This window comes from Bufo gargarizans, chromosome 4 (assembly GCF_014858855.1).
Source record: "Bufo gargarizans isolate SCDJY-AF-19 chromosome 4, ASM1485885v1, whole genome shotgun sequence".
In the NCBI taxonomy this organism is placed as follows: Eukaryota; Metazoa; Chordata; class Amphibia; order Anura; family Bufonidae; genus Bufo; species Bufo gargarizans.
In genome coordinates this window covers 297,271,082-297,283,887 of record NC_058083.1, presented here as the reverse complement: position 1 = coordinate 297,283,887, position 12,806 = coordinate 297,271,082, and the positions used below count along the sequence as shown (strand labels likewise).

At 47.2% G+C, this 12,806-nt stretch overlaps 1 protein-coding gene across 2 annotated transcripts in view; it reads left to right on the top strand.

Moving 5' to 3' along the window:
* ZUP1 (zinc finger containing ubiquitin peptidase 1) overlaps positions 1–12,806 on the top strand; it is a 78,741-nt gene that overhangs the window by 25,493 nt on the left and 40,442 nt on the right. For both annotated transcript variants that reach the window (XM_044290685.1, XM_044290684.1), the window contains exons 6-8: positions 769–957; positions 8,483–8,651; positions 11,467–11,621. In XM_044290685.1, coding sequence (XP_044146620.1) covers positions 769–957; positions 8,483–8,651; positions 11,467–11,621 — 513 coding nt within the window. The remainder of the gene's footprint in view (positions 1–768; positions 958–8,482; positions 8,652–11,466; positions 11,622–12,806) is intronic.

Below are 12,806 nucleotides of genomic sequence, written 5' to 3'. Positions count from 1 at the left end.
ACCTGATATTTCCCTCTCATTGTGCGACACCATCATCACTCTTAGGCAGCACACCTGCTGTCTCGGTGTTACTTTTGACACTGATCTTTCCTTCACCCCCTATATTCAGTCTCTCGCCTGCACCTCAAAAACATCTCTAGAATCCGCCCTTTTCTCACTATGGAAACAACAAAAACTCTCATTGTCTCCCCGATCCATTCCCGCCTTGATTACTGTAACTCACTATTAATTGGCCTCCCCCTTACTAGACTCTCCCCTCTCCAGTCTATCATTAATGCAGCAGCCAGGGTCACCTATCTGTTCAACCGCTACTCCAGTGCCTCCGCCCTGTGCCAGTCATTGCATTGGTTGCCCGTGCAGTATAGAATACCATTCAAACTGCTTGTTCTGGGGTGGGGGTGGGAGGCCACTGCGCCACCAATTTGCAAACATGTCTAAAATTCTGTTCTCTCTTTGCTATTATGGGGTACTGAGTGTAGAATGATGGGGGGGGGAACAAAATTTTTTTTCATTTTAGCACAAGGCCACAACATAACAATATGTGAAAAAACTGATAGGTTCTGAAAACTTTCCGAATGCATTGTAAATCGCTGATTTAATCTGGTTTTGTTCAACCAGTTGTCAATACCAAATATTTATTGCAAGTATTGGTTGAATCCTATCTCTGAAAGAGCATTACAGCGTTTGCATATATATTAATGCGTAGTGTAAATTAATTCATATTTATATGTACAGGCTGATGATTCGCTTCTGATTTTGTTTATTAAGGAGTTATGGAAGCTTTACGTCAGTATTACAACATTGCTGGGCCAGAAGTGCGTAGAGTCTGGCTTTGCTCTCCATTGGACCACTTCAGCAGTTCTGCAGGAGATAAAGGATGGGGCTGTGGCTTTCGAAATTTTCAAATGCTACTTTCTTCCATTTTGATCAGCGATACATACAGAGACATCTTACAAGGTATTTTAATGCTGTAAAGTTACACTGATTTAGTCCATGAATGTTTTTTTGATAATTCTCTGGCAAACCCGCTAATGTGTATGGAGGTGCCCCAACTTATCTCCAATAGCAGATGTCAGGGAAAGAAGGAATGGGACTGTTAAATTTCAGTCTGCCCAGTTCTTTTGTTCTATGGGCATAGAAGGTACTGCCAGAGGTGTGTGTGAGTGACTTGCTCTAAGGGTATTTTCACACAAGCGGATGCCGTGCGTGTCAGCCGCAGCATGAATGAGAGCCAAGCCGCGTTCTGGACAGCTGAGACACGGAGCATTAACATGATTGATAATGCTCTTTGCATCTCTGTGATATTTTTACTACAAAATCACGGTGACAACTTTTTCTCACTGTGATTTTGTATCAAAAAGATCACAGAGAGGCAAAGAGCATTATCAATCATGTTAATGCTCCGTGTCTCAGCTGTCCAGAACGCGGCTTGGCTCTCATTCATGCTGCGGCTGACACGCACTGCATCCGCTTGTGTGAAACAGCCCTAAAGAAGACTTGTCACCTCTTCTGACAGGTCTGTTTTTAGTAACTACTTGCATTCCCAATGCAATAACAATTCTGGAGCATCATATTTTTAAGGTACAACTGGGTGTTAGCAATTGGGAGTGTGTCCCTGCAGAGAACTGTTGTTACAATTATTTTCTAAGGCGTATTAGGAGTGGTGAAGTTCCTCCACAGCTCTCCACAATTAAGTGCACACGTATGTTATGAATGGATTTGCCGTTCATGTTTTTGAATGACAAATCCACAACATTGCACAGTAGCATTAAAGTCGGTGAGATGTCTAAAATCTCATGAACATGTTGCGGAACATTTCAGTGCGTATATTGGCCTGCATTGCAGAATTTTAAATCCAGAGCTTGTCATTTCATGTTGCGGATCTGTCACAGGTTTGATGCCAGTCAGTTACCTGATAACTTCAGTGGGGAATCCAGTGTTTTAATTTACATATTATTCAGTGTCATTCTTTCTCGTAAATGGCATTGGGGGACACAGCACCATGGGTATATGCCCAGCTGACACTAGAAAGGAAAAGTGTTGGCTCCACCTAGATGGGCTATACCTTCTGCACAGACACTAAACTAACCAGTTTTAGTCTAGTGTCCGTAGGAGGCAGACATGACCTGCTCAGTTTTTTGGTTTTTTTTGCAGGTCTTGCTGCTTTTAGTTTTTTATTTTATTATTTTTTTTTTCTTCTCTTCTGCAGGTTTCGGCCTGCTGCAGGATGGGGCTCCATCGTGGATATTCACTTTAGTTGCGGGCGCGTACTCTCAGTGCCTCACCGGTCACCCAGTTCCCCATCCTCAGTGGCATGCCGGCAATTCCACATCTGTGCGAGTTTGCCGAAAGGGTGACCCTGCGGCTACTGAAGACTCCGAACGATGAGTATTCTTCCCGCTCTCTCGGCTCTTGGGAGGGATCTCTTTCCCCTCCTATCCCAGTTTAGCGCAGGCTTTTGCTGTGGGCGGAGTTTGCCTACTTTTTGCCTGCTTTTTTCTTTGGGCCTCCATCTTGTCAGCCATTCTCGGGGTCGCTCTCCAGATCTTCCTGCACTCCCCCTCCCTGCATCTCCCCTGGCACTCTCCTGTGACTGCTGCAGCACCTCTTCGGGGACACAGCACCTGGGGTCCGGTAGGACAGCCTCTGGCTGGCTGCTTTTTCTTTTTGCAGGCTCAGCTCTCATGTCCTCTTCCAGAGAAGACTCCCATCACCAGCCCCTTCCCCCTCGGGGTTGCCACGTATTATACATGCGCCCGTTGTAATAAAAAGGTGCCATGCGGTCAACCTGAACCTGTTTGTGCACAGTGCCTTGCCCCCAGACCCTCTCAGGACGCCCTGACTGCCCCTTCTGTGTCGGTTCCTCCTGAATGGGCTGCCTCCCTGTCTTAAGCCAACGGGAACCTTGCCCGACACTCCCAATCCTTGGTTGAGTAGCTGGACCACTTGCCTGCCCAAATTGCAGCCGCCTCTGTCTCTCCCAGGGACTCCTCAGCGGACGGGGCACGCTCACGTTCATACATCAGTTCCCGCAAACGACCTCGGGTTGTCACAACCATGTCCCACTCCTTCTCTGCATCCTCGGGTCACTCCCAGGACATGTCTGAGGTTGGCGACGAATCCTCCCTTGCCGCACTTTTCGTTGCCTTGCTGGACTCCTCTGACTCTGATCCAGGATCAGAGCAGAGCACCGCCCTGTCTGTGGCCATGCAGGATCTCATCAGGGCGTTTAGGGACGCTCTCCATGTGCAGGAAGACCCCTCCTCCCCCTCTGCTCAGAAATCCGTATCATTCCACCATTCTAGGTGCCCCGCTCTGGTTTTCCCTAACCATGCGGATCTGGACGCACTCCTGGCCAAGGAGTGGCGTCATCCGGATAAGCGTCTTCAGCCCGCCAAGAGTTCAGACGTCCTCTTTCCCTTTTCCGAGGAGTCCATTACTATGTGGTCTGTTCCTCCTCAAGTAGATCCACAAATGGCACGACTTGCTAAGGCCACCACCCTCCTTTGGCTGACTCTGCCTCCTTGTCTGATCCATTGGACAAGACGATAGACTTATTGTCCAAGTCTGCATTCGTCTCAGCGGGTTCCGCTATCCGTCCTTTGCTGTGTCATAGGTGGCTAAGAACTGTGTGGTATGGGCCAAACAGCTTGATCGGTCCTTACATCCGGATTCTACTCGGAGGAGATATCCATCTCCTTGCTTCTCATCTTCTTCAGGCATCCCGTTATCTTTTGTGATGCTTCCCTGAAATCTGCACACCGCTCTAGTAAGGCGGCTGCCAACTCTTATGGCCATCCGCCACACGGTTTGGCTTGGGCAGTGGATGCCGCCTCCAAAAAGGCGCTCATATCTCTCCCTTTCCTGGGTGGTAGGCTTTTCAGGAAATGCTTGGAGGATCTTATTTCTGAGGCCACGGATGGGAAAAGTTCCCTCCTGCCCCAGAACTGTCCCTGCCGCCGTCCTATGTCTGCATTGCGATCTCAGCACTTTTGCTCCTTTCGGGATTACTCTTCCCGTTAGGACGAAAAGACGTTTCATCCTTCCTTCAAGGCCAAGCCCTCCAGGCACGCCCGTCCTAAGCCTTCCAAACCCCAGTCTGCAAAGCAGTTATCTGCATGATGGGTTTCCCCCGCTCGAATTGCCCCCTCGAGTGGGGGGTCAGTTCCTCTCCTTTCAGGAGCAATGGAGTGCAAGCGTGGACGACATCTGGGTTCTGGAGGTTGTTTCCTACGGATACAAGATAGAATTCTCCGCCCTTCCCACTGGTCGGTTCTTCCAGTTGTCGCTGCCCAGGTCACCCTCCCGGGCAGCCATTTTTTTTTTTCAGGCCATTCATTCACGCGCACAAAGTTATTGTTCCCGACCTCAGAACATTTTCAGGGGTTTTACGCGAACCTCTTCACCGTTCCCAAGAAGGATGGTTCTCTTCGCCCCATTTTGGATCTTTAGGCGCTCAATTATTTCGTCCATGCGCCCCTCGGCCGGTGATTGCTTCCCTCGAGGTGGGCAAGTTTCTGTCGTCCATCTACATCAGAGATGCTTATCTGCATGTCCCCATAGCTCTGTCTCATCAGAGGTACCTTTGCTTCGCGGTGGGTTCTCTGCATTTTCAATTTGTGGCGTTGCTTTTTGGCCTAGCGTCTGCCCAGAGGGTCTTTACCAAGGTGTTGGCTCCCCTTGTCGCACTACTTCGTGCCAGGGCAGTTGCTGTAATAACTTACCTGGACGATCTTCAGGCGAAGGCTCCGTCCTGGGAGGACAACCTGTCCAGCTTCCACATCACCCTGTCCGTGCTGTCCTAGGCATGGTCCTCGACACTCGCCTTGGCCGAGTGTTCCTTCCTCAGGACAAGGTAGTGGCCCTCCAGTCAGGGGTGGCTTCGCGAGCCGTCTCTTCTGTACATCAGGGTGTGCATGCGTGTTTTGAGCCAGATGATTGCTGCCTTTGAGGCAATTCCTTACGCCCAATCCCACACCTGGTCCCTTCAGCTCTCAATTCTTACCCGGTGGAACAAGTTTCGATCGCCCGATCCGCTTGTCCCCTCAGGTCCGCCGGGACTTGTGCTGGTGGCTGAACCCGCTAACCGTCTCTCTCAGCAGATCCTTCCTTCCCCTCTGTTGGCAGGTGATCTCCACAGATGCCAGCCTGGCAGGTTTGGGGGCAGTCTAAGGGTCTCTCAATGACCAGGGTCAGTGGTCGATACGGGAGAGCTCCCTACAGATCAATACTCTGGAGCTCAGGGCCATGGGACTCGCCTCCTCCGCGGTCATCCCATCAGGATTTAGACGGATAACTCCACTGCGGTGGCTTATTTGAACCTCCAGGGGGGCACAGAAGCGTGGCAGTCCTAAAGGAAGCCTCTCGCATCCTGCGGTGGGCAGAGGGACACGTTCCCGCTCTCTCCGCTGTCTATATCCCCAGAGTCGACAATTGGGCAGCTGACTTCCTCAGTCACCAGCGTCTCGACCCAGGCAAGTGGTCTCTCCATCCAGTAGTGTTTCAACATCTCTGTCAGTATTGGGGAATCCCAGACATGGATCTCTCCGCCTCCCATCTGAATCACAAGCTTCCGCTTTACGTCGCCAGGTCTCAGGATCCTCAGACCTCTGGCGGTAGACTTTTTGGTGCTCCCGTGGTTCCAATTAAGTCTCCTATATCTCTTCCCTCCCCTTCTGCTTCTTCCTCGAGTTCTCAAACGCCTCAAAATGGATCGTGTCTCGGCGATATTGGTAGCTCCGGACTGGCCCCGCAGGGAGTGGTACATAGGCCTAGTCTTCCTGCTCGCCGACGCCCCATGGCGTGGCTGTTGAGGCCGTGGTCCTGAGGTTCTGCGGTCTCTCTGAGTTAGTCATCCAGACTATGCTTCATGCACGTTAACCCCAGTCGGCCAGGATTTACCATCGTACCCGGAAGGCTTATTTTGCTTGGTGTGAATCTGGCGAGGTTAACCTTCTCTCCTCCTTTTTTCCGTTCCTAAGATTCTTGCCTTTCTTCAGGCTGGCCTTGAGAAGGGTCTCCGCCAGGTCTCCCTCAAAGGTCAGGTCTCGGCCTTGTCTGTCCTTTTTCAAAGGCCCTTGGCTTCTCGTTTCCAGGTTAAGATTTTCCTTCAGGGAGTGGCTCATCGCGTCCCTCCCTTCCGTTCTTCGGTGGAACCCTGGGATTTGAATTTGGTCCTAGATGCCCTTTAGTTCTCTCCCTTCGAGCCCTTGAAGGAGGTCTCCCTTTCTTATGTCTCCTTTAAAGTTGTGTTTTTAGTCGTCATTACTTCCATTAGCAGAGTCTCCGAGCTGGCGGCGCTCTCTTGTCGGTCCCCCTTTTTGGTTTTTACCAGGACAAGGTTGTCCTGCGCCCAGTTCCCTCCTTTTTTTCCCAAGGTGGTTTCTTCCTTCCGCATTAATGAGGAGATTGTCCTGCCTTCATTCTGTCCCAACCCCTCATCCCAGAGAGCGCTCTCCCCACCGTCTGGATGTAGCTCGGGCAATCTGGCTGTATCTCCATTTAACTGAGTCCTTTCGTCGATCTGACTCTTTGTCGTCCCTGAGGGTTTACAACCCTCCAAAGCTACCATCTCCCGTTGGATTAGGTCGGCTGTCAAGGAAACCTATGTGGCAAAGTGTCGTGAGCCCCCCAACCGGTTGACTGCTAACTCCACTAGGGCGATCGGGGCATCACGGGCAGTCCGGCATCTAGCCTCTGCTTCCCAGGTCTGCAAGGCCGCCACCTGGGCCTCAGTTCACACCTTTTTCAGGTTTTACCATATCCATTCCTTGGCCTCTGCTGGTGCCAGTTTGGGTTGCAAGGTTCTGCAAGCGGCTGTGCGCTAGGTTCTTCGCATGGCTGTTTTTTCCCATCCTCGGGGACTGCTTTGGGACGTCCCATGGTGCTATGTCCCCCAATGCCATTCTCGAGAAAAATTTATTTTTGTACTTACCGTAAAATCCTTTTCTCATTGGATGCTTTGGGGGACACAGATCCCACCCGCTGTTGTTTTTCTTCGTTCAGGTTTTCCGGATTTCCCGGGACCCTTTGATAATGGTACTCTTTCTGGTTTAGGACATGTTGGCTTCACTGTTCGACTGTTTTATTTTTTATGATGCTCCTACTGCTTTTGGACCAACTGGTTAGTTTAGTGTCTGTGCAGAGGGTATAGCCCATCTGGGTGGAGCCAACACTTTTCCTTTCTAGTGTTAGCCTCCTAGTGGCAGCTGGGCATATACCCATGGTGCTGTGTCCCCAAATGCATACAATGAGAAAAAGATCAAAAATAGACTAGTTCCATAAAATTCAAATATGTGGACTGCGTCATGATAAAAACATTAAAACACTAGGGAAAAATGTATAACTTGTTACGAAGATACCATAATTAATTACAAAATCTTTCACTGTGATTAGTTGTACATGGGACAGGTAGGTTTTTTTCTCCCTGGCTGTGACGCTCTGCGCTGTGATTGGACAGCGCTACAGCCAGGGGAGAAGAAGACTCCCACAGAGAGAGACTGCGTCTCCTCCCCATTGCTTCGATGCTCAGTATTAACATACTGAGCGCGAAATTTGCGGAGGGCCATAACAGGGCGCAGGAGCGCTATTTTAAAAAAAACAGGCAGGGTGGCAGCACAGCCAGGGGTACCGCTCAGGTACAGATATTTATATCACACACTACAAACCAATCAAAGGTCCTCTTTAATGAGGCACAATATCTCTGGATATTTGCAGAAATTTCAAAAAGACCTCCGAAGACTCAATACATTTTACAGTAGGATTGAGCTGATATTCTTAACAAACTTAACAAAGTTTTTAAAAGAATCTGGTTCGGAAACAGCAATTTTTTTTTACTGATAACCCATCCTGGATAAGTCATCAGTATCTTATTGGTGGGGTCTGACACCCAGGACCCTCTCCAACCAGCTAATTGAGAAGGAGCCCACGCTTCAGTAAGTGCCGCAGCCTTCTCGCTGCTTTCCCTAGGCCAGTGACCTCACGTTCATCGGTTATTTGCTCTAGGCACAAGTGAATTGTTCTGAGTTGCAATACCAAGCACAGATGCTATACAATGTATGATTCTGTGCTTGGTAAGCTGCAAGAAGGTTGTGGTGCTCACAGGAGCGCCGCTGCCTTCTCAAACAGCTAATCGGCGGGGGTCCCGGGTGTCGGACCTTCACCTATCAGATAATGATGACCTACAGCAGATCTACACATTTGACACTCATGTGTCCTTACTCATGACCAATTCAAAATTTAGTGAGTACTTCTAACTGTTCATTTTAGCTATCTTAGCACTTGGATCCCCACCTTTTAATATGTCGTATATCCAAAGCAACACTTTAAAATCCCCACGCGTTTTTTTTTAACTTAGAGTGAAGATTTGAATCCTTGCTCTTTTAGCCAAATGGACAGATAGCTCTACAGAAGATATGATATGGTAGAGAAACTCATATGATAGACTTTATTCTCTTTATGTGTTTTACTTTTATTGTTCTAGATTTTAGATACATCCCCTGTATACCGAAGATTCAAGCAATGATTGAAGATGCCTGGAAGGAAGGTTTTGATCCTCAAGGTGCCTCTCATTTCAATGGTAAATTGCAGCGCACCAGGGCTTGGATCGGCGCATGTGAGATATATGGTCTTCTAACCTCTCTGAAACTGAAGTAAGTGAAGAAATTTATTTTGTTCATTTTATCATTGTATTTGGGGCACTTTATTTAGATTTAGTTTGTGGTTTGTGCCAAGTTTAAAAATGATTCCCTGTCCACAGGACACAGCCCTACCACTGGACCCCTAACCATCTTGAGAATGGGATGGGGGAACATAACCCCTGCAATCGGTGTTAGTTAATGGATACACAATAACATAGAAGCTTGGCACAACTCTTTTGCTGCCAGGGTTTCTGAACATTTTTCTCTTCTGGTAGCCAGGGCAATATTCACATTTAAGGCCAGTATAAAATAACCTAAATTAGAACATAACTCTGTATACTAAACCTCTCATGTAGAGCTGCAGCTATCGATTATTTTCAAGTATCATGTATTCTACTGATTAATCCAACGATTAATCGACTACTAAAAAAACCCGAATTAAACGTTTTCTATAAAAACTCATCATTTCCCCCTGTCATCAGTCTTATCCCCTCCCCCCAGTGCCATCAGCTCACCCATGCCATCAGCTGCCCCCTCCATTGCCATTAGTTCCTCCCCTATTGCCACCAGCTCCCACATGCAATCAGTTGCTCCCCACCGATTCCACTAGTTCCTCCTCCAATGCCATCAATTGCTCCTCCTCCAATGCCACAACCCCCCCCCCTAGTGCCACCAGATTCCCCCACTGCCATGAACTCCCCCATGCCATCAGTTCCCCCACTCCCCATCCTAGCCATCAGTGCCCAGCCGCAGCGCAAGTGAACTAAAATACTTACCTTTCCTGTAGGGGCGCTGCCGATACTCTAGATATCTTCCATCCTCTTCTTCACACGCTGCACTGTAGTCCTAACGTCACACAGCGTCAGGTCATAGTGCACGCTTATGTGCACTACATCCTGATGATGTGTGTACGTCAGGACAGTGCAGTGTGGTACCGCGGGAAACCATGGAGCGTGAGCAGCATCTAACACTTCACTAGCGCTCAGTGGTCACATAGTACAAACAAATCCTCGATGCATCAAGGATTTTTTTTGTGTTGAGTTACTCGATTAATTTTGTAATTGTTCCAACCCTTCTCTCATACCCATATATTGTCTGAACACATTTTCAACGTTTTTCTGGAACATTTTCAAGATTCCACTCCGAAAAAATGACAGGGATAGTAGATTCTGAACTTTAAACATACCGGTACCTCAAAGTCTTTTATACAGTTTTTCCTGTAAGGAGTCATCCTAATAAGTGCAGTTGTCTCAACATGCTTTTGACAGTTATGTAACCTTCGTGTAACTGTAACAAACAAGAATTTAAAAAGAAATGCATAAAATATTTGTACCTAAAACCCACATCTGAGCAAAAGGCTCTTACAGCAGGCCATGCAGTATTTTACCTTCATAAACAAATATGATTAAACGTGATAATATAGTGCACACTCACCCAGCAACTAGGAATCCAAAACTGACATTTTGAAAAGGCATATGTGTACAAATACAACTTTAACAACTCAATGCTGACATGCGTAGTGAGAGCTTAAAGCTGATATGTTTATGTAAGGATCCCTGTTGGCAGAACGTGAGTGTGTGTGCCTATGAGAGATGTCTCTCGGCCAAGCGCTGAAGTCCAGGAATTAAGGGGCAGACTATAACATTGAAGTGGGTGGGATATGGAGCATGACTCAGTGACTCTTCTCATGCACTGATACACCCAGTAACTCCACTAGCTACATTTTCCTAGCGTCGGGTTCATTTCCAAACGTAATTTTTCACACAAAAATGTTAACTGTATATTTCAAGAAGACCAGTTTCTTAATGTTGTTAACGTGAACATGTAAATGGCTCAATAGGCCTGTTCTGGTGACAGGTTCCCTTTTAAGGCTCCATTCACACATCCGCAATTCTGTTCCGCATTTTACGGAACGGAATTGCGGACCCATTCATTTCTATGGGGCCACACGATGTGCGACCTGGATCCGGAGATGCAGACCCGCACTTACGGGTCCGCATTTCCGTTCCCGAAAAAAATAGAACATGTCCTATTCTTGTCCGCAATTGCGGACAAGAATAGGCATATTCTATTAGCGCCGGCGATGTGCAGTCCGCAAAATGCGGAATGCACATTGCCGGTGTCTGTGTTTTGTGGATCCGCAAAACACACGGATGTGTGAATGGACCCTAAAGGGGTTATCCAACCCATATAATGCCCCCCCAAAAGCCCCCTCACACAGATTTTACTTGCCTCACTCCCCTACACCTGCGTCGCTTCTGATGCCCGCACTGCCGCCGCTCCATCTCTCTGTTGCGTGGATGAAAACATACGGACGGGGGGAAAAGGGGAAGATACAGGCAGCCAATAGTGGGCCACGACGGGGAGAAGCCTCTCTAGTGTCACCCACGATGCTAGGGAAGCTCATTCCCGTCATGGCTTGCTAATGGCTACCCCCTTAGTCACCGGATGTTTTGATCCGCTTTAAAGAGAGATGCAGCAGTGGTCATCAGAAGTGCATGTGCCAGGGAGCAAGGTAAGTACAATCTGTGTGGGGGGCCTGGGCATTTTGGGGTTGGATAACCCCTTTAATGATGTGTATGCACAAAGACCTTCATGCAGTTTTGCATCAAACAGGGATCATAAGTAAAGACTGCACGAAAATTCTACCAACCCCTAATGCAAACAAAATTTCCTCTGCAAACCATTGTAAAAAGAGACGGAAGTACGTAGTGTAGAAAAATGTTAAATCAGAGCTTTGTACTACACAGGAACATTTGGGCTGAGCATGATTTTTACTTATTATTGTTGTGCAGGGTATATTTATGTTTTAATATGTATTTTACAGATGTCGAATTCTTGACTTTCACACGCCTAGTGGTCCATCAGGAACACATCCCCTCTTGTTTGAATGGGTTTTAAATTATTATTCATCTGATACTAGAGGAGCTGAAGGCAAGGTAGTGTGCTCCTCCAAGCCAGCCATTTACCTTCAGCACCAAGGTGATGTACAGCTGAATGATACTATTCTCTTCCTATAGTAGGATGCATCTTATATCATGTTGTATTACATTCAAAGAAGTAAGCAGGATGGCAAGCAATGTGGAATATTGCAGGGTTTATAGGATTTAAAGAGCACCTCTCAGCAGGATCAATCCAAATCACATGTACTGCATGCTAGGGTTGATCCTGCTCATTTTAAAAGGTTACCTGTTTCGAATAAATTGGTTGTGGTGTAAATATAATCACCACCATGGGTCTGTTGGATAACCCATTTAATGACATATCCATTACAAATGTTAGATTGGTTGCTTGGATCCCCAACAATTGCCAGAAAAGGGATCCCCGTGCAGTATGACAGCAGCTAAGAGGAGTTTGAATGGAGAGGTGAAGGCTTGACTGCAATTTCATTCAATGTCTGTGGAACAAAACAAAAAAAAACAGAAGTTCTTTTAAAGGAATGTATAATTTGAAAAAAAAAAAAAAAACATAAAATGCACGCTACAAAACTCAGTATGGGAGACTGACGAAAACTGATGCAGTGGAAACCTCGCTTAGGCAGGGTTCACACTTCAGCTATGTGATCAGTTATTTCGATCAGTTATTGTGGGTCAAAACCACAGAACAGGGGGAAATCAAATAATTACATTTGATCTTTCAGTAGACTTCACTACTGGTTTTGCTCACAATAACCAATGAAAATAACTGACCAAATAACTGAATTGTGAACTCGGCTTTTGTTGCCCATAGCAACCAATCAGATTCCACTTTTCATTTTTCAGAGCTCCTTGATGAAAGGATCAATATGGTTGCTATGAGCAACTAAGCCAGTATTTCTTTGAAGCAATTTTGATAAATCTCCCCTAATGATTATATATATATATATATATATAATGTCACATTATTATGACCACCAGCTAATATCCAGAGTAACTGCCATGTGCGGCACGGACAGCAGCGAGACGGGCTGGAAGTGACTCAATAAGATCCTAGTAGGTTGTCACAGGTATCTGGAGCCATACTGACTGCAGTGCATCCCACGGCTGCTGGAGGGTACATGAGAGAGGATCCATAGTGCGAGACCGACGATTCAGGTGGTCCCACAGATGCTCAATTGGGTTCAAGTCTGGGGAATTAGGGGGCCAGGGTAGTTCTTCGAAGTCTCGGTCATGATCTTCCAACAAGTGA